This window comes from Toxoplasma gondii, chromosome VIIb (genome assembly GCF_000006565.2).
Source record: "Toxoplasma gondii ME49 chromosome VIIb, whole genome shotgun sequence".
Lineage (NCBI taxonomy): Eukaryota > Apicomplexa > Conoidasida > Eucoccidiorida > Sarcocystidae > Toxoplasma > Toxoplasma gondii.
The window spans coordinates 1,414,434-1,435,131 of NC_031475.1; the positions used below are offsets into that span (position 1 = coordinate 1,414,434).

At 51.3% G+C, this 20,698-nt stretch overlaps 4 protein-coding genes across 4 annotated transcripts; 2 read left to right on the forward strand and 2 right to left on the reverse strand.

The window, feature by feature from the left end:
* Positions 1 to 752: 752 nt before the first annotated feature.
* Positions 753 to 9,273, reverse strand: TGME49_262030 (ALG6, ALG8 glycosyltransferase family protein). The gene is made up of 7 exons (XM_018781278.1): positions 6,629 to 9,273; positions 5,096 to 6,352; positions 4,415 to 4,519; positions 3,559 to 4,140; positions 2,311 to 3,089; positions 1,550 to 1,636; positions 753 to 1,303 (listed from the first exon to the last, which is right to left on the reverse strand). The coding sequence occupies exons 1-7, from the start codon at positions 8,373 to 8,375 to the stop codon at positions 1,109 to 1,111; spliced, it is 4,752 nt and encodes a 1,583-aa protein (XP_018637113.1). The 5' UTR covers positions 8,376 to 9,273; the 3' UTR covers positions 753 to 1,108.
* Positions 8,363 to 9,259, forward strand: TGME49_262020 (hypothetical protein; the record flags this gene model as incomplete). Its single annotated transcript, XM_002365283.1, has 1 exon — positions 8,363 to 9,259. One exon carries the CDS (start codon positions 8,363 to 8,365, stop codon positions 9,257 to 9,259), a length of 897 nt encoding a protein of 298 aa, XP_002365324.1.
* Positions 9,274 to 11,537: 2,264 nt separating the features above from the next.
* CAM2 (calmodulin CAM2) lies at positions 11,538 to 14,316 on the forward strand. Its single transcript, XM_002365282.2, has 4 exons — positions 11,538 to 11,974; positions 12,434 to 12,531; positions 13,281 to 13,410; positions 13,956 to 14,316. Exons 1-4 carry the CDS (start codon positions 11,963 to 11,965, stop codon positions 14,142 to 14,144), a joined length of 429 nt encoding a protein of 142 aa, XP_002365323.1. The 5' UTR covers positions 11,538 to 11,962; the 3' UTR covers positions 14,145 to 14,316.
* A 1,076-nt stretch (positions 14,317 to 15,392) lies between these two features.
* Positions 15,393 to 20,049, reverse strand: AP2VIIB2 (AP2 domain transcription factor AP2VIIb-2; the record flags this gene model as incomplete). Its single annotated transcript, XM_002365281.2, has 4 exons — positions 15,393 to 16,140; positions 16,488 to 16,533; positions 17,029 to 17,245; positions 18,086 to 20,049. The coding sequence occupies 4 exons, from the start codon at positions 20,047 to 20,049 to the stop codon at positions 15,941 to 15,943; spliced, it is 2,427 nt and encodes an 808-aa protein (XP_002365322.2). The 3' UTR covers positions 15,393 to 15,940.
* Between the last annotated feature and the right edge of the window lie 649 nt (positions 20,050 to 20,698).

A 20,698-nucleotide genomic window follows, 5' to 3' on the forward strand; every position in this document is an offset into this window, starting at 1 on the left:
AGACGCGTAATTTCTATCGAGAGGCGAAGGAGAGTTTTGTGTGAGTTTGTGCACTTCGCGTTGAAGGCCGGCAGCCGTTCTCTTTCGCGGTCGCCCGGGTCCGTGAGAACTTTTTTGCCGGGTAGCGCCTTTCCGGTGAGCTCGAAAGCGAGAGTTTTCTGAAATGAGAAGTCGACTCTGGACGGGGCGTCGGACGAAGCGTGCAGCGATGGTCGTCTGGAAAAAGTTCAGCGGGGAAGTGTTGAAGGTGCAGACTCAGGAAAACGGAGTTTCAAGAAACCTGAAGTTTTCATTTATTCACTGCGGCGCCAGGTTCTCTGGAGATTTAGAAATCCGACTTTATGAGCATCGCAGTTTTCCGGTCTTTTTGCTTCCCCGCCAGATCCCTCGAAACGCTGAAGGGACGTTCGCCTGCGTTGTGGCACTTGGTGTAGAACGAAGAGTCGACAGAGACTTGCCTGCCCTCAAAACACTGCACGATCACAGGGATGCCTCTCTTGCCTCCTGCGAACATCTAGGCGCTTCTGCAGGATTCACTAGAGAGAGGCCGAGTGGTGGGGACAGAAGTCAAAAGTCGAACATCGCACTAAGGCGAAACGCGTGTAAAAAGCCAATCAACACCTCAAACAATACGGGAACCAAGCGTGTGCAGCTACTTGACGAAGAACATAAAGTTTTCATCTGTACCCCTCTCTCTCCCTACATATATATATATATATGTATATATAATGCGCATACACATATATATTTATAAACATATAGTATCTATTAAGTATAGAAAAGGGGGATGCCCAGAACGCAGTGACAGCTTTTGTCAACGTGGTCCCTGAAAGGAAGAAGGGGAGAGGTTGCCCAGCGGAGTTTTCCAAGACAGAGGAAGTGGAGCGAACCGCGTTGAGTCTGGATTTCTCACTGCATGCATGCGTCAGACAGAAGGTCGTCCTTCCAGGCTGCGGCAAGCAGAGAAGGAAAGACTTTCGGAGCAACTGACGCGAGTGAGAGGAAGCGCAGTCCCATCTTCCAGGGTGGAGAAACAATGAGGCTTCCACAGGTCAGAAAGAAGCGAAACGACGAAAGCAAAGAAGCAAGTTGTGCGTCTATGCTCTCTTTATTCCCCCGGAACAGAAAGCTCGACTTGTGTGTGAAGTTCGCGAGAGCAGTCCACCTCGGAAGGACCTTGGTCTGGATTTTCCGACAAAGGAAAAGGAAAGTCTTCTTGATAGATGTCCTCGCGCGTTGCTTCGAGAAGAGACTCATCTCCGCGTTTCGGTTGAGCAGCAAAGGAGCAAAGAGTCACGTAGACCTGCAGTCGGGCAGCGGAGACGTACGGCGAAACGATCACTGAATTCATCAGGAAATGCTCAAGTGCCTGGTCAGGAAGGGATCTCAACGCGCCGCACTCGTCTCGCTCGGCAAACTGAGCTCTCCAGGCTCAGCCGGCTGCGCCTCTCGTTATTCGTATTGTTCTGTCGTTTTTCTTGGCGGGGTCTCTGGAACTGCGAAACTGTGCAAATCATGGATCTACATGTTGGTGTCCCATTGCTCCTACCAAGCTCGCGAAGAAGAAGACGAAGTGGAGAACGCAGTTCAGGTAGACGAACAGAAAGGGGAAACGCGCTGGCGGGCGGGCAAACAGCTGAGAAAGGCGCAGAAACAGAGAGAAGAACAGAACTCCGCGGGTGAAGGAGCAGCTTGAAAGGCCCCAGACGGCGGGTACCTACACCGGAAGACACCCAGGCAAGGAGAAGAAAGTCCTCGGCAGACGAAAGAAAAGAGAACAACAGAGAGGACGTAAAGGAGAGACGACAGATGAAGACACGAAGGACTCGCACCACCCGCGACTTGGCGCGAACAAACCCACGGAAAAAACGCGTTTTCTGGAATGGAAAACGCGCTCGGCAGGTCGCGGAAACGTCCCCAGAGGGACATCCGATCTCGAAATCTACTCCACGTCAACGCAGGCTTCTTCACTTTATTTGTTGAATTCTTGTAGCTTTCTATTCATCGCTCAAACCAGATTTCTTGTGGGGTTTCAGCCAGTCGTCGTTTAGCCGCGAAATCGTGTCTGCCCCTGCTGTCGCCGCGAATTGAGGCGACCACTGCGACTCAAGTGGAGTGGCGGCCTTCCCAAGCGGCTCCTTGTTTACCTTTTGACGGAACGGAAATGCCTCTGCATAGTGTTGACAAGAACGGCCACTACGGTCCCTCCACGCTATAACTTCTTGAACGAAATTTGGAGGCTTTTTCCGAGTTCGGAAACACATCTGGAGACGTAAATTCCTCGAGAAGGTCTCGAAGGAATCTCCTCACCTGGAAGCTCGCCAGAACTGCGGCAGCTACCAGCCACCCCGAAGGAGAAAGAAAGAGCAAAGACAATCCGGAAAAAGGAGACGTTCTCCGGGGCATGCAGCGACCCGCGTCGAGACCACGGAAGCTCCTTTCCGCGCCGCTGCGCGTCAACACCCGAGCGACGTGTACGTACGCCGCAGCTTCGCTGGCGCGCAAAGCCTCGAGTTCTTCGCGTTTTCGCGAAAGTGCCGAAGGAACGTATGAGGGCGTAGAGGTGCGAAGCTGTGAGGGGCGCGTCGCGGGCGAAACCGACGCCACAAAAGAAGAGGGAAAGAGAGAGGCACACATCGATCTGAACGCGAATCTCAGGTGTATGTACACCCGACGCAGCGGGAAGACGGGGAGCTGGAGGAGAGCGGGGCAGACGTCGGAGAGAAAACGAGAAAGTGAGAAGGCGTCCGCTTGCTGGAGAAGAGAACGAGGCGACGAAGAAGAAGAAACAGTCGAAGAGGCAGAGGAGACAGGAAGTGGATAGTGCGGGGCAGAGAGAGGGGACGGAGAAATTTTATCTCTTGAAAGCTTCGTGGAGAAGAAGAAAACGGCTTGGGAGAAGGGAGACGAAACAGAAGAGTTCTGGAACTTTAAGCGACACGCAGGCCGTCGGAGGTGCGGCGTGAGAAGCGACGAAAGATAGAAAAACGCGAGGAGAAGAAGAGTCGCGGGGAACACCAGTACGTCTTTCTGCATGAGGTGCAGGAGGGAAAACGTCGCCATCAGGCTGTACGTACACCCGAAATCGGCTGGACAAACACGCAGACCCAAAAGCACCGCTGCGAAACTGCGGTGAGTCACCGCGCCAAGCAGCAGAAAAGAACCTCTTCGCCTTCTTTGTGGTCGACATGACTTTCGCAACCTCGCCATACATGCATCGTCTCTCTTGAAAAGTCGAAGTGACGCTCGACACAAGGCATGGCGAACTGCTCTCGAAAGAACGGAAATTTCTCCAGTGACACCGCCAATACCCCATCCCTCTGGACGCGTATCCATAACGCTGCGCATTCACAAAAAGCATCCACTTCCCTCAGCACACATTCGCATACAAATATCATTCATGCATATATATCAATATATGTCCATATATATCCATATATATATATATATATACACACATGCACCAATGTGCATCTACATGTATGTTCATAGGTGGATGTCTTTGTCTTGTGAACGATCTGCTTCGAGTTCAGTTCGTTCCGGTGCTTGCGAGCGTACGGTTTCGCGGAAGCAAGAGGAGAGCAGCGGTGGCAGGGAGGAGTATCGCTTTTTCGTGGACGTGGAAGGAGAAAAGGAAGAAGGCGCTCGCCGAGGCGAAGAGCGCAGCGAGGAACCGGTCGCGCGTGGGGTGTACGTACACCCCGACGCATGCAGGGAGCAGGGCCGCGAGAGTGAGCGCGAGGGAGAGGAGAAGCAGAGAGCGCCCAGAGAGAAGCGCGTCGCCGCGAAGTCGCAAGACAGGGGCCACAGCGACCCAGAAGTTGGAGACGTAGTCTTCGAATAGACCTCTGTGGAAGGGGAAGACGCGCCGCCACAGCGTGAGGGCCGCGGCGAGAGGTAGCGACTGCCCCGAGGCTCCACTGTCCAGGGACTCTGCCGCATTCGCTTCTTGGAAGAAAGCAGAGGGTGGTACGGCGAGAGAGTCGCTCTGCTGCTGCTGCAGCGTCAGGACTCGAGGCGGGTGGAGCACGAAGGGCAGGAGCGAGAAAAAGCAAGTCGAGAGAACGACTAGGCCCAAAGGAAAGAGCCGCGACAAGCAGTCGCTGAGAGGCAGGCGAGACGTCCGCGGAGCCTGCAGAGCTGGAAAAACAGGGAAGCGGAAGCACTCGAGTTATCTCCAAGCGTACGCGAATGAACAGGTCACTTGCGCATCGAAGAACCGGAGGAACAGAAAGCTGCAAAAACTTCCAGGACGGGGAATCTGAGTCGAAACGCACTTCCTTGCAGGCACTCCCAACATCACTCGCAGTTGGCTCAGGAGAAATGCAGACGAATCCAATCCGACGTGACGGAAAGAAAAACTGGAGGGAGAGAATAGACAAGAGCTTCACTTTGATGTGCGACTGTAGCTGACCTCCTCGGAAGTGGATGCGCTGCGTTGCGCGAGAAAGGAGAACTGCGAAGAAGGCAGGGGCGAAATAGAGGCTCGTTTGCTTGAACAGCAGAGCCAGTGTGAAACCTGGAAAAAGAAGAAGAGGAAGTGGAGACGGAAGAGAAATAGAAGGCAGGCGAAGAGATCAAGAGAAAGACAAGGAGAGGATGAACAAGGAAAGAAACACGAAGAAGAAAGGAAAACAAGAAATCCAGACAGATGCATAAAGGAGAGACGACCCCGAGAAGGCGGCGTTTTGTTGACCTCAAAGAGAAACTCGTCTCCGACTCGAGAATGTAGTAACAAGAGTTCCCCCTGTCCACTCACATGCATAATGCACTCACACCTGCACAAAACATCATCGTAACTTCGGCGTCTATACACATGCATATATTATGGACAATTATAAAATATACATTCACAGCATATATATATATATATATATTTGTGTTTGTACGCGTCGACACTGAAATTGCCAGTATGGCTTTGGGGTCGTCAGTGGACGCCACTTGCATCCATTTCCTTCACATGAAAATCTTCAAATGTACGTTGACGCCGACCGAGGGTTCGCCTCGGAGCTGCAGGAGATCCAAAAGTGCAGAGAGCAGCGAGCGAGAAGACGAGGAAAGCTTGAGAAGAGGAGAGAGAGGAGAGCGAACTCACAGAAGGCGCAAAGGAAGTCTTGTTGACGAAAGAGAAACGCAGTGGCAGCCACCGTGAGGCCGAGAGCTACGCCGTTGTACTGGAAGTGACCATCATCGATGAGGAGCAGGGGCGGCGAGAGAAGAAAGAGAAGAAGCGCGAGCGTCGACTGCGTTTCGCGGGAGGCACATGGACAGCGAGGAGACCGATCATGTGCTAGAGAAGAGAAAAAGAAATTGCCCATTGAAAAGGTCGAAAAACGAGAAGAGAACCAAGCGGCAACTCCGACCTTTTCGGCACACCCGCCTATCCGGACGTCACGGTCTCCTCCGTTTTCCTCTTCTTCTGGTTCGTCTTCTTCATCTCTCTCCCTGCGGTATCTGGGTGTTCCTTCGCCTTGCTCTTGTTCGTCTTCCTTCTTTTCAGTTTCGGAAGAGGAGAGAAAGAAGAAGAGAGAGGCGAGAGCAAAGACGAGGAAATTGGAAACGATGACAGTCCATCGCATGAAGACGCGAAAGAGACTTTCTTCAATTCCGCGGAACTGGGGAAAAGGCGACGCTTCGTCACGAGTTGAAGAGGCATCTGTTCTGTCCCTCTGTCTTTCTCGCTGCTCCTCTGTTGTTCCTCTCTTCTTCGCTTCCCTCGTTTTCTTCGTCGTTTTCCCTCGCTCCTGTCGAACGTCTTCTGTCGCTTCTGCTTCCTCTTCGAGTCCTTCTTCCTTCGCTTCGGCGTCTTCTCTTGCATCTCCGTCTGCGTCTTCTTCTCCTTCGTTCTCACTCCTTGCTTTCGTCTCTTCTCCGTTTGGCGCTTCTTCTTCCCCTGCTCCTTCACAACCTTCTCCGTCGTTCGCTGGCTCCCCGCCGCCTTTTCCTGCCGTTCCTTTCTCTCTCGTTTCACTCTCCACGCTCAGGGCCGCATGTCGCCTCCAGGTCCACCAAGTGACTGCGGGCGGGTGGACGAGGAAGGCGAGAGGCGCGAGGAGGCGAGCGAGAAAGGCGCTCAGAGGCGGATAGTCCAGCGGCCACCATAGCGTACGGCGCGTCGGCAGTCCAGCGGCGATTCCTTGGCGCTTTCCGGCCTCGCGAAAACGCGTCTTCACCTCAGGAGACTCCGACAAGTCACCGCCGCCTCTGCGCCCCGTTGAGGCGGCAGAAGAAGAGGAGAGAGAAGAAGACGGAGAAGAAGAAGAAAGATACGTTCCGTAGGTGTACCAAAAGGCGAGAGGAAGGTTGAAGGCAATTTCCATCCAGTGCCGTTGAGCCTCAAAGTCTCCGTAGCCTGCATTTGCGAAGCAAAAGGACGATTCTATCGAAGTTAAGCCTTTGCATCATGTGATCTATTTCTTCATTCCTGTTCTCCCCTTCATGTCTTCTCGACTTGCTTCACTCTCCCTTGCTTCACTCTCCCTCTCCTCTCTGCGTTCTTCTTCTCTACCTTCGTTTCGCTCTTGCTGCTCGCATTGCTGAAGCGCTCCTTCCGTTCTTCCTTTGCTTCTTCTTCTTCTCTGTCGCTTCCTCTGCGTCCAACACTGTTCGCTCGCCTCGCCACTCTTACCTCCTTGCATGCGTCCTTCACCGCTATAGGGGTGGAGACCGACGGCAGCCCGCAGGAGAAGGACGAAGAGCAGGAGGAGGCAAGTCCCGGCCTTCCCTGTTCTCCGGAGACTCCGCATGGATCGACATAGCCAGAAGTCCTGGCCTGCGTCTCTCTCTCTTCTGTCACTCGTCCTTTCTCTTTCTCGTCTCTTGGGTCTGCGTGCGTCCTCGGCGGGAGAGTTTTCTTCTTGCTTCGGCCTGTCGCTGAACCTAACGCAGTCGGCGACAACAGGCTGTCCTCCGCGAGCGTCTCTTCTCTCTGCCGCCTGCGGGATAGAGTCTCCCCCTTCCTCTCTCAGCTGCAGAGAGAGCAGAAGGAGAAACGCGCACAAGCGCCGAAGGAGAAGAAGCAGAGAGAGGGAGGGCAGCCAGCTCTCCCCGAGAACAGAGAGAGAAAGAACCTCCGATGGGTCGTCTCTCCCGACGGCCGCCAGCCGCTTCTGCATCTCCTCGACGAGCACACGAGGGCGAAGAAGCCGCGGACGAGGCGAAGTACTTGGACCAGTCGACGAACAGAAATCGCACTCACGCAGAGACACAGAAGAAGGAGAACGAGAAGAAGAAGACGAACGAGAAGAAGACGAACGAGAAGCAGCATGTCGGGGAGGAGAAGAAGGTCGAGGCTTCGGGAGTAATGAGAGGCCCCTGAGCTCCGAGAGGGAGACGAGGCGTCTGAAGAAAAGACAGGGGATCTCAAAAGGATAGTCTGCGTAGACTTCGAGAGTGAAGTGGAGAAAAAACTGATGCTGTGCATCTGTGCATCCATCCGTGTCATCCTTTCCTTTACTCGCTTGACTTCCTGTCTGGCTTTCGTTCCGCTGCTCCTCCTCGCGACGCGCCTCGTCCGACACAAACAATTCCTCGTTCCTCCGTCCTCCGGTGGAACGCCACGAAAACGCGTCACCCGCGTCTTTTCCTGCCTCGCGCTGAGACGCCCCAAGCAGCCCGTTCAGGTGTACGTACACCTGGAGCGCGAAGCCGCCGCAGATCCGGCAGCTCTGTTGGCGCGGCGCTTGCGGTTCGTCCGTTTTTTTTCTTTTCCAGCTTTCTTTCAGGGCGCGCGGAGTCGCGGCGTCTCCCTCGTCATCTTGAAACGCGTTCGCTTCTCCCTCCGCTCGAGGCTGAGAGGCGAGAAGGTTTTCCAGACCCGCAGGAACCGCAAGGAAAAGGTGAGAAAGCAAGTCCTCGCGCTGTCTGCTTTCCAGGGGAAGGAACGCAGTTTCCGCCACGCGATCTCCATTCTCAGAAGAGAACGAAGGCAAAGAAGAGGAGAAAGAAGAGAAAGAAGACAGAGAAGAGAAAGGGCGAGTGTGCATGCGCAGCTGCTGCAACTCTGTGAGACAACGGGAGAGGAAAATTCCTGTACGCGGATGAGACGCCGCCGCAGAGAGAGCGGCTGAAAGAAGAGAACGCGACGCAGAGCCACAAGAAGGACTGTTGCGTTGAGGGAGCCGCGAGAGCGGAACGAAGAAGAGAGGAGAGGAGAGAGGGCAGAGAGTGGAGAGAGGTGGAGAGAAGGGAGAAGGAGGAACGCGAGAAGGGTGAGACGAGTCGCGTCGAAGCGCTTCGCCGTTCTCGTCTGACGGACGCCTCTGCGCCCTGTCGCGGCGTCTCATGCTGGCAAAAACTCGTTCGCTTCCGTGGACATTACTGGCACAGTGGCGAGAGGGACTTGTGGGTGCTACTCCGATGAATGAGTGCACCATCCAGCAGCTTCACTCCGGCGAGCATCGACGCCGAAGGAGTTCTCTGCGAAAGCAAGACAGATTCCTCCACCCTCAGAAGGCGCAAGAGAAGACGCGAGAGAAGACGCGAGGGAGGAGCAGAACGCGCGCTGAGAGGCGACGGAAAGCCAGTCGGAAAGACAGGAGTTAGGAGAGAAGGACGCAGTAATTTGGGGGGAAGAACAGAGGGGCAGAGACAGAGGAGAGCATTTGAAGGAGGAAGAAGAGAAGGTCTGAGGAAGGAAGAAGTGAAGATTCAGAGGAAAGAGAGAGAAGACGAGATTCGCAGAGGAGCAACAGAAGACTTCTGCGGAACCAGACCACAGGGAGAGCGAAAAGTGGAAGCGAACAAACACACACACAAGAAACGAGGCACTCCCCGTCTGTCGAAAAAAGAATTATCTCTGACGGCTTCCAACCTCCGTTCTCTTTTTTTTAGACACAACAAGAAAGACACTCGAGGGTGCACGGAGAGAAATGTCTTTCCTTTCTTTCTTCTCTTTCTCTCTTCCTCTCCTCTGCTTTTCGATCTTCTTCCTTTTTTGCGTCCTTGTGGCTGCTCCTCCTGCCCTTGGTGGGCCGTTGCCTGTGCTTCTGTGTCTGCTACTCTCTCGCTTCTCCGCCTTTTCAATTTCATCGAGACCGTCTCCAAAATGCGGGAGAAAGGGGTAGAACGGGGGGAAAGTGTGTGTGTGTCAAAGAGGAGAAGAAACGCGACGAAAGTGAAGTTCCGCATGCAACACAAGCATCTATCTGCATGCCCACTCTCATCTCTCTCATGTCGCCTCTTTACTCGACTCCGAGACACACCGAATCCGCTCTTCCCTCTTTCACCGCAAATGCCTCATTCTGCACAGGAAAAATAAATCTTTCAACCCACATACTTCTCCTCAAATACCACCATAGATCTCTCAACATCTTATCTATATATTTATCTGTAAAATCTACATCTGCATCGATATCTAGATCCATATCTGTGTCGATCTATCTACCTTTTTACGCATCTATCCATTTATCTATCTATGTCTAGCTATCTATAAATCCATCTATTTCTATCTGGATCCCTCTAATCCTGTCGACATATAAATATGTGTAAATATAAATATATATATATATATATATATGGATACGCTGGTACGGGAGCGCATGAAAAGAAAGAGATACATCAAAGTTTCCCACCACCTAAAAGACATCGACGCGGTTGAAGATGGTTTATCCTACTTTAATGTAAATGCTTTTTTCTATGTAGCCAGCGGCGCTTGTCAACACAGTTACAGGTGAGTCCTGGGTTTCACAGTCGAGAATGCGTCCTCTCTCGAATTTCTGTTTTTCGAGCAAATCGCTGTCGACTCCCGCTGCGACTTTGCGTCTCTTTCGCTTGGCTCATGGCTGTGGCACAAAGCCTCTCGCTCGTCTGACATTCGAAATGCTCCTTTGCCAGCTAGAACGAATGCCAACAAGAGACTTGCGTCCTCATGCAGATTCAAAGATTGCTCGAGCAAGCTGAGAACTTTGTGTCCTTCTCTGCTTTCGCGGAGAAACGGAAAAACCAAGTCGACGCATCTGTCGAGACTCTCCTCCTGCGTTTCAATCCTTTCCCCAGTGTCCTTGCACATGAAAAAGCGGCTTCGGACAAACAGAACATATACGAGCTGATGATCCAAACAGATATTCATATGAATCTCTATATATACAAGTGTACATATATACATATGTATACGTTTGCACATACATGGACATATATATATATATATATAAAGAGAGATCTACATTAGATGATATCGGCATCTATAAACGTAGATTTTTGTACAAGCGTATCTGCACTTACGGAGAGGCATTCCTCCTCGCAAACCCTTCCGCGCACAATCTGCGCGACATCCGGGGAACAACATATATATGTATATATATATATATATATGTATATGTAGGTATATGCATTCATGTGCCTACCCGTTATGCTACACAGCAATATATATCCCTATACACATATGCATATGTGTCTTTATCTATATGTCTGTTTATATGATGCATGTCTATGTGTATGTATGTGTGTGAATATGCAGGTGGGCATCTGTGCATGGAAGTGTGAATTCACTTACAGAGGGGAATTTCCATTCTTCTAAGCAAATATAGCTAACCATTTTCTCGCATAGTTAGATGCTTGTGCAGGCGTTTTTGCTTGCATGAACTTGCGTGCATGCGCCTCTCCAGAAAAATGGCGTCTTTCGCAGAACGTTTGTGTCGGGAAAGGAACATGGCAGAGAAACTGCTGTGAGAAGAGGCGAAGCTTTCTTTCTTCAAGAAACTGTCACGGACTTCTTTCTCTGGAAAAGGAGCTCGTGTCATGCACCCTGCGCATACTGGACGCGTTTGACAAAGACGTTCTTGATGGGTGTACACCGATGGAAAGCAGACGAACATAATTGCGAACGCGCTCGTGAGTGTGATGTCACTGGGGTACACAGGCTCTCATTTCGTCGCCAAGAGTCACAAACTGATGTCCCTATGTAGGTGTACACTTCTACGTTCACCCATTTCCAAATATGTATGTGTCTCTGCATATTTTACGTCCACTTACACTTTGTTCTGACTAGGCAATGGATGAAGAGAAGTGAGCGTGGATGTCCAAACAAAGTTCCGCGTCAGTGGAGAGTTTCGCGTCGGGCATTGTCTCCTTCTCTCGCGAATTGACGTCCCCCGCCTTTGTGCCTGTTCCACTGAATGTGAAGCGACGCCTCTCCTCCGGTCTCGCCTTCTTTTTCTTCGCTGTTCGTCTTTCGCTTTGAAGTCACTCTTCTTCGCACTTTGCCTCCAACTCTTTGCTCGCAGTCCGCCGCCAGGCAGCGAGTTCTGCTTCCGCTGCCTCGTGCTCTTTGGTCTGGCAGACGAGGGAAGAGGCGAAGGAAACCGAGAAGAAATTCCTTTCCCCGAAATAAAACGAGCCTGTCCTGCGTTACTCTGCCAAGGAGAAAAAATACGCGGAAGCCGAGTCTTGGTGCGAGAACGCGGAAGGCAGTGGATTTTTTCGCTTTACCCCAACGTCACGCCTGACGAGCATGTCGCTCATTTGCCTGACTCCGCGTCGGGTGTAGAGTGTTTGCGAGTTGTGTTGGACACCGTTTTGTTTTTTTCTTTTTCTATTCGTTTCTTTTCCGCGAACTCTGCTCTTCGCTGTGGTGAGCTTTCAGCGTCTTTGCAGTGTCTTCTTCGCTAGCTCCCAGGGACGGTCTTCAAACGCTGTTCCGCGAAAGTCGACTGACGCGTCGTTTTCCCCGAACCGTTTCTCTCTTTTCTTTCTCCTCTTTCTCTTCTCTCTCCTCTCTTTCCTCTCTCTCCTCAATTCTCTGTTTTCTCGTTCTCGCGAAAAATCGCGACTTCTCCCCGGTCGAGACTGAGACGGAAGTCCTGTCTTCTCCAAGTTCGAGAGAAGTCGAGGCGGCACCCGGGTCTCTGCCTCGAGAGACAGCGCACAGAGCGAGGGAGAGAAAGCGAGTGCGAAAGAGAGACTTTTCCTAGGAAAACGGAAAACATCTCTTTTCTTCAAAGTCTCCACCTCAACGCAACTCAAAATGGCGAACAATGTACGCCATGTTTTCAGTGAACCTACACCCCCGTGGAGTTGACATCCAAGCCAGCAGCTACCGACATTCTCTCACTCAGCCTATAAATAAATATTCAAATGTGTATATTGTACATATATATATATCCATACATGTATATATACATGCATTTATATATATATATATATATAGATATAGAGATAGAGATATAAACACATGTATCTGTATGTATGTGTATCTTACACTTTTGACGAGAGGAAGAGTGAGGAATGAAGAAGGGGAAAAGAAGATAGTCACTTTTGACGAGAGGAAGAGTGAGGAATGAAGAAGGGGAAAGGAAGATAGTCACTTTGCCGTCACGCGCAAGCGAAAACAACGCGTTTTTGCCCATCTCCATACGCCTCTTTGTCAGCGGGGATTTCTTCTGTGGTGCTGGCTCGAAGGTCCGAACTTCTCTTTCTGCTTCGGGTGTCTGTGCAGCTGGAGAGCATCTTCAAAGTCTTCGACAGCGACGGAGACGGAAAGTTGACCTGCATCGAAATGCACCAGGCCTTGGGCGCTTCCGGCTGCTCTCCGTCGTAAGACTTGCGAGACTTTTCCCCTCAGTTCTTTCCGTTTTTTACTTCTTCCGCGAGGGAACAGCGCCTCTGTGGAGACGTAGAGAGATGAAGAAGAGAAGAACGATCCAAGGACGCGAGCAAACCTGTCTGTGTAGACACCGCGCTTCGAGGTGCCTTTTCGCCTCACGCGCGTCGAGGGCTGGGCAGGAGAAACGTCTCGCTTTCAAGGCAGTTCTCTGGATCTCTCTGTCTCTCTTTCACAGCAGAACTGAGAGAAAGAGTGGACGTTTCCAGACAGAACAACAAAGTGGATCGACCCTCGTGTGCTTCTTCGTTACCGCGCTCCCCTCTCTTCTACACAAGCAACTGCCAAAAAATGTTCTCTCCATCTATATCCATGTTTCTATCTATCGGTCTATCTATGTATCTATCTGTCTCTGTATATATGTATTTAACACTTATATCTCTCTGTGTGTATATCTGTAGGCAGATGCATGGTGCTATACATATATATACATATTTATATATATATGTATATATATGTATATATGTATGCAGAGAGGCCAAAAAGATCTATCGAGGAGCTGATGTCGCTTCGTAGACGTCGCTAGATCGACAGGAGAGTCGAAAGAGAGATGTGTGAAAGCAGATGCGATGCGCATATACATACATATGTGTGTATGTACGTATTTATTTGTATAGTTTTTCATGCAGAAAAGCGTGAGAGGTGACTCGCTGATGCGTGGAGCGTGTATTTGTCTGTCCAGGGTCGAGGAAGTGCAGGAGGCGGTGAAGGAGAAGGGAAGCGACACGGGAGACTTGGAGCAGTTCAAGGCTTTGTACGCTGCATACGCGAACAAGAAAGTCACTGCGTCAGAACTCGTCCCTCTCTTTTCCGTGAGGAGACTCTCAGAAACACCAGCTTGCGCAGAAGGAAGAGCCGTCGCGCGCTGAAAGGGGATCTCTGGAGAACACCGAAACTCGCGCCTGCACAAAGTCGCGAGAGGAGACAGGGAATGTCGCTTCTCGGAGTGCTGGTTGGAGAGGGAAAGCTTTTGCGGTGTATCTCAAAAAAGAGAGAACCAGCCGCAGAGCCGCAACTGTCTGCAGTGTTTGCGCGAGAAAGAAAATGGAGAAAGTGGAAGAAGCGCACGACAGAGAAGCAGAAGGAACCAGCGGCTTAGGGAGGAGAGACTGAAGGAGAGGAGAACAAGGAGGGAACGCGAGAAGAGAAAAGGGTACAACGGGGAAAGAGAAAAGAGGATGAGGAAGCGGCGAGTGAGGACGGCGAAGCAGCACGGTGTAACGCATGGGGAACCAGGAGGAAAGGGGGAAAAAAAGTCCGCGTCAAGACCTGCCAGCTGCGAGAGTTTGAACGAAGAAACGCCGGGTGACCGAGCGACTGTCTCAGGCGTTGTGTCTTTTTTTTTCTGCTTTTCCAGGTCGTCGACCCGGCGAAGAAGGGTGTGGTGGATGTGCGGTCTCTGAACTATTTGTTGACGAACTTCAATGAGCGATTAACTCAGGCAGAGGCTGAGGAATTCATTCAAGGCATGCTCGGCCTCCCCAAGGAGGGCACAGTCCCCATTCCCGACGTCGCCCAGAAAGTCGAGCAGCTGCAGAAAGTCTGACACCGTGGAGACTGGAACCAGAAGGAAGCCTCGCGCTGTCGCCATCTGGCGCACAAGCAGTCTGCGCCAGCGAGAGAGAAGAACGCGGAAGAAACGCGAGGCTGAAGAAGCGTGCGGCGTCTCGCGAGCGTGGAGGCCCAAAGAGAGGCGAGAGCTGACGCAGGGTGAACGCAGAGGATGCTTTACAAAAGGCGCGGAAGTCGTCTTCGTCCCCACCCTCTCTCTCGCCCACTATTCAGTGCTGCATCAAACGACCCCTCATGCTTACTTCACACAACACTTATTCTCAGGAAAATTGAAAAAAAAGACGTCTCACTGTATGCATCTAAAAACATACATGTACACATATATATATATATATATATATATTTATATACACGCGTATGCGTTTGAGTTCCTGATACACACTTAGAGCTAGCTATCTATTTATATATGCGTGTCTGTGTGTATGCGCAAACATGATCTCACATATATATATATATATATATGTACTGGAAGGTATAAACACTTGCATGCATATATTTGTGCATTTAGGACGGTGCAGCATTTTACTTGCGTATGCATGCATTCTTTTTCTGACGCGCGTGAACGAATGGCGCGTTCTTGTCAAGGGAACTGGAAATTGCTGGGGAGACACGACGTCTGCGTTGTGGCTCGGAAGCCAGTCGGGAGCGACAAAGATATCCCCGAACTTCTTCGGTGCGACGAGCGACTGAAGAAAAGGACTTTTTTCCTTCTCGGGTGAGGATGTCAAAAAGTTCAGAAAAAGAGAAGAGCTTCTCTTGTACACATCGCAGCGGGTGGAACAGAGAAGAGGCGAATCGGACGTGCTATGGAAAATCGCGCGTTTCGCGAAAGTGCGCTCCCCAAACGGTGAGAAACCTTTGCCTTCTTATGAATAACTCGACGCCTTTGCTGTCTCTCCACTCTCCGCGCTTGCCGGAGTGTGGAGAGACATGGGTCTTTTTTCACCTCTGGGGGAGTTTCGGCTAACAGGACAGATGCTTGCGAATTTTCTCGGTTTCAGACTGAGATGTTCTTTTTTCGATTCATTTCCAAGCGCGAGAGGGAAGCCTCGCAGTGTACAGACACCCGGATTCGCCAGTGCTCCTGAGAACGTTTAGAGTCAAGCAGAGCAGCTACTCGTTCCGCAAAGCAGGCACAGTCTTCTTTCACCGCATGAACTGCGGAGATCTACAGCTTCCAGGCAGCAGAGACATTTCCAAAATGTCGCATCTGCCGACGACTCCCGGGCCAGTATTAACGCGTGAAGAAACTGGGGAAAGCGAATTCCTCTTTCTTTCCTCGCACTCCATGAAATATCTCAAGAGTCTCCGCACATCAAAAAAACCATATACATACATATATACATATATATATATATACATATATATATATATGCACTGGATGTATCTATATATGTGATACGTACAGCAAAATATGTTTATAGGAGTGTAGGCGCTTCAGCGCACAGACACCGAATCACAGAAATCCTTAGAAGCTCATTCGTCGTTCTAGCACCTCTCTCCATCTATCGATCTATTCGCAATCCCTCTCTATTTACCTATCCATATGCATATATATATATATATATGCATATATGCATATATATATGTATATGGACAAATGCATGTATATGTGCAAGAAAGTGCGTCAGTGTGGGTGAGAGTTGTTCACGAGTTGGACTCGTTCGGCATGAAGAGAGATTTGACAGAGGAGCGTTTTCGTTTCTCACGAAGATTGGGAAGCAGCGCATGCAGAAAAACCGCGTTGCCTCCGTAGGAAGGGAAGGTTCTTCACTTTTCCTTCACGAGACGCATGCGAGGTCCGAGGCCGGTCGCCTCCACCTTTTTCATCTCCGCCTGTCTTTCAATTGCGAGTTTTCTTGCTTCCTCAAAGCCGTGGAAGTCTGCTCCGAATCCGCGAGACACGCAGCGACCCTCTTCGTCGACGAAGCGACATATCCAGCTCCCCGTCACTTGATCAAAGGTCACACCTGAGAAAAAGGAAAAATCGGCGAAAATAAGAAAAAATGGGGGGCCTCGCGTAGGCGTGAAGCGAGGGAAAATCTGACAAGACCACGCTTGCCTCTCTCTCTACTCAAAAGTATTAAAATTGCATCCATATATATATATATATATATATATGTATACAGATAGTTGCACCTTGCAGATAAAGAGTTACTTACACTACAGGTAGATATGTACAGGCGCACAGAACGTATATATAGTCCCATAAATATATATATATATATGTAACTATATGTAGATATACCGAAATGATTGTATATGCGTTTATGCATGCGAATGGAGTTGCAAGGGCAGTCGAGCGCTCCTGACGCACCGTCCACTCCGGAGGAGAATGTCGGCTTCTCCAGCTTGCCTTCGAGCTGCGGAAAAAATTCATAAAATCAAGGAAAGGGAGAAGGAGGAAGGCGCAGAAGAAAGAGAGATGTTTTCACGTTGTAATTTCACTCGAAAGACTGAACATCGTAAGAGTGGAAGGCTAAAAAGACAACCCAGGAAGAAAGCGGAGAGCCGTCTACACTTTCTCGCAGGCAGAAAGAGACAAGAATCACGAGAGAGCTGCGGAAAGGGAAGAAGAGAGAGAGACAGATGAAGACACGCGTAGTTAGAGGCCGAGAAACGAGTGAAGAGAAGGAGCGAGAGTCCGAAACAGAGAGAGGTGAGGAGACAGTTAGAGAATGAAACAAACGACGCTGGAGAGACAGAGAAGCAAGATGCAAATCTAGACACACAGGAAGAGACAGACCTGGAAACCGAGAGGCAGATGTAATTCGAGATGCCGAGAGAACGATGAAGCGAACTGTATTTGGAGGAGACTTTTGCGCATTGTGCTCTCCTAGAGAAAGCGCGCCTCTCACCTTCATTTGTTCAAGAAACAGCAAGGCCTCGCGCTTCGCTCTCGCAATGCCGAACTTTTTGACGGGGAACGGCTTGGCGGATTTCTTCAAATTTTCGTAAAAATAAACTTCCCACGCTTCGTTCAGCGGCTCCCAGATCACAAATGGATGCGGGGACTCGAAGTAGCTCGGGTGTATAGACACCTCCTTCGGCCGCGCTGCATGCACTGGCCTGAATCTGCGAAGCGCATAAAGGCAGCAGTCACCTCGTGAGGCGAGAAAAGCCATGAAGCGGAAGAGGGAAGAAGGGATCAGCCAAGGAAGGAAAGTACAACCTGAGCGAGGCGCTCAAGAATAACAAAGCAAGACAGGTAAATCGAAGAAAAGAGAGAAGAAAGACAAATGTGCAAAGGAATCCAAAAGTGGACGCGACGAAAAGAAACGAGGAGTGCGGAAAGAGGAGGAGTTCACAAATATGCAGAGAGGACAACAGCTAAGACAAGGAAGTCTGAAATCTGTCCAAGTCTCGCTGCGAAGAACCCAGGAAACTTCCTCTTTCAAAACTATAAAACTCGTATATAACGAAAATATATAGATATAGATATACATATACGTATACATATATATATATATATATTTGTACGCATATCTGAATCCATGTATGGACGCAGTTGTGCATGGCCATAGGAGAAGCACCCGAGGTAGTACGGTCGCCTTTTCTCTTTCTCTGTGTCACACTCGGCGAGGCTTCTGCTGGAAGAGACGTTTTCTGTCTGTCCAGCGCGTTTAGAATGGAAGGCCTCACGCCGTGAATCGAAGACAGGCGTGTATTCGTGCTTGTGTCATTGACATGTCAAGGAAATGTCGGCAACAGCAAACGTTGAAATTTCGGACTAGTCGAGAAAGAAGTTCTCTAAAAAACCGATGTCGGTCAGGCTGCGCCACGCTGCGTGCTACGCACCCTCTCTCAGAGAAAACGACCCCAGGACGCGGGAGGTGCCGACCATTCTTAGATCTGAGACGTCGCTTGTTCGAGTGACAACGCGAGAGTTTTCAAAAAACGTTCTTGCACCCTCACCTGTTCGCGCTGACCGCGCGGAAGGAGTTACCGATGCCCCACTGAAAGACAAATTGAATCATGCCCTCCCGCTGTCTGTACACCTTGGGTTCTCCGTCCTCAGCTTCCGCCGCGGTTTCGCTTGCCTCCTCGCTGTCCTTCTCTTCGGACTTCTCTCTCTGGCACTTTGCAGCGGCTCCGTTTGTCGACCTCTCCTCTTCTCTCCGGGTGTCGTCGTCGCGTCGTCTCGCCTGTTCCGCTTCGTCTATGTTTCTCGCTGCAACTGGTTCTGCTTCGTGAGCGCAAGACAACTGTCTGGTCTGAGAGAAAATCGCATAGAGAGAAGCGCCACTGGCCCCGGAAGCCGAAGCGACGCTCTCCCGCGCACCGCTGCGAGGTGTAGGTACACCGCCCGCGGCCGCGGCGGGAGCGCTCTTTCCGTCTCTCTCTCTGCTTCTCGTGCATTTCTCGAGGACGGAAGAAGACGGAGAACGGTGAGAGAAAGACGAGGAAGAATGCACGCGACCTCGTGCACAACCAGACGAAGCGGGAGCGCTCGAAAAGTCTTTGAAAACACTCAAGAACCCCCGGGACTCGCCAGGGGGGGCGGGCGGCATGTGACATGCTTGAGGAAAAGTACGGGAAGTGGCGAGGCCGACGGGGAAGTTCGCAGCAAAAGAGGAGAGAATAAAACTGGAGGAGAGAGACGCGGAAGTCCCCGAAGCGCGCGCCAGCGAAAGACGCGGCTGCGGTGCGTAGAGCGCCTGACCAGCAATGCGCCAAGTTGGACGCTCGGGTGTACGTACACCTGAGCAGAGGCGTCGAGTCACACGCTGTCGACACGAGGGCTGAGGCACCACACCGGGTGCCCTGCGTTTTGGACAGACAGTAGTCTGGAGATCTCTTGAGGACGTTTTTTCTCCCGCGTTCTTCCTGCTGCGGTCGCTCTGTCGCGCGGCGCATGCAGATGTAGAGTCTTCGACAGGGACGAGAGGAGCGGCGGGAGCGAGGAGAGAACGAGAAGGTCGACAAAAGACGACGCTCGCGGAAGACAAGCGGCGGAGGGAGAGAGCAGACTGGCTAGAACGGCGAGAAGCACGGAGAGAACTGTGGAGAGAAGAAGACCAGAGAAAAAGCGAGGAAGGACAGCGAGGAGGATATGAGAAAGCAGATGGGATGGACAGAGCGAAAGGGGAGAGACGCAGCGAGGACCAGCGGCTCGACCGAGTCAGGCTCGCGGCCCCCGCCGGGCTTGGAGACGTCATTGCGAGTTTTCGGGTGTATGTACACCGCACATCAGAGCGAACGCGTGGAGACGCTCGGCTTCTCTGATTGCACAGCTGCGAGAAAAGAGACCTCTGTATTGCCTGACTGGGCTGCTTCCGGCGGAATGCCTCGCGACTTGGAGGAGACAAGCTGCATGCATTCACAGGGAAAACGCTACCGGTCACATCTCGGAGTGCAGACGGCGGATTCGGACAGAATCGCGAAGGAGCATCGTCAGGGGAAGAGTTGAGAGGCGGAACAGAGAATGGCAGTGTGTTTGTCGCCTTTCCTCTGCAACGACGCCCGCATGTGCGCTGCGAGAAAAGAGACCTCTGCCTTCGAGTTAACGGCGCGCGAATCGCAGAGGCGAGCCACCAGGAACCCCCTCTCGTGGAAGGACGCTGACCACGGGGAATTCGGAACACGAAGATGGAAGAGGAAACAAGAAAAGAAATCGCAGAGACGCGGGACCGGAACAGAACGGACGAAAGGCGAGACCGGACAGCGGCGAAAAGACACGCCACGCAGAGCCCAACGCGGTGTACATACACTCGACGACCGGCTTTTTTCGGTGCATGCGCCGGGGATGTGTAAAAAGCAAAGGACGGTCGAACGGCGATTTCAGAGAAACTACCCCACTCGCGTCTGCAAGGATTTGTAAGGACGAAGATGACAGAGCAGTGTGTCGGAAGCCAGCCTGTTTGGTTCCTCGAGGTCATCTCGGTGCGTCTCGCCGCGGAAAAAGCTCCGCAGTGAAATAATTCTTGGAACACCCAGACGTCAGAAAACGTACAGACGCATGCAGCTGGTTTTATAAGAGAAGTTTTACAAGAGAACTGAGATGCAGCGCCGTTTGTCGACAAGGTGCGAGTCTCCCTTTTCTTTTCAGTGCCATGTCCAACGTCCGTCGCGTCCCCAACGGTGCCCAGAGCCCATTTGGAGGATCAGGAAGCAAGCTAGGAGACCTGAAAACCATCTTCTTCATTCTTCCAGCTTTTCCGTTCAGAGACAACGGATCTGTGGTTCTTCTTTATCGGCGCGGAACTGGATTTGGTCGCGTCTGACCGAGGGAAGCACTCGCTCTCTGTAGGCGCGACGAAGCAGGAGAGGCGGTTGCCGTTTTTTCGCGCCGTAACGAAAGACAAAGGAACTTGCTTATCCACCGAATCAGAAGCAGCTTCAAACAGGAAAGTCGGTCACGTATGCGTGTTGTTTACTCGTAGAGCCACTCTGCGAGAATCTCCCCGTCAGCTGTCTTGCGAGCGTCAATGTATTTTTGCACTGAGAAGACCAAGGAAAGCTGGACTCTCTCGCTCAGAATGTGGAGGAAAAACTGGAGTGTACGCACCCTGGAAACGCGGAAGAAGG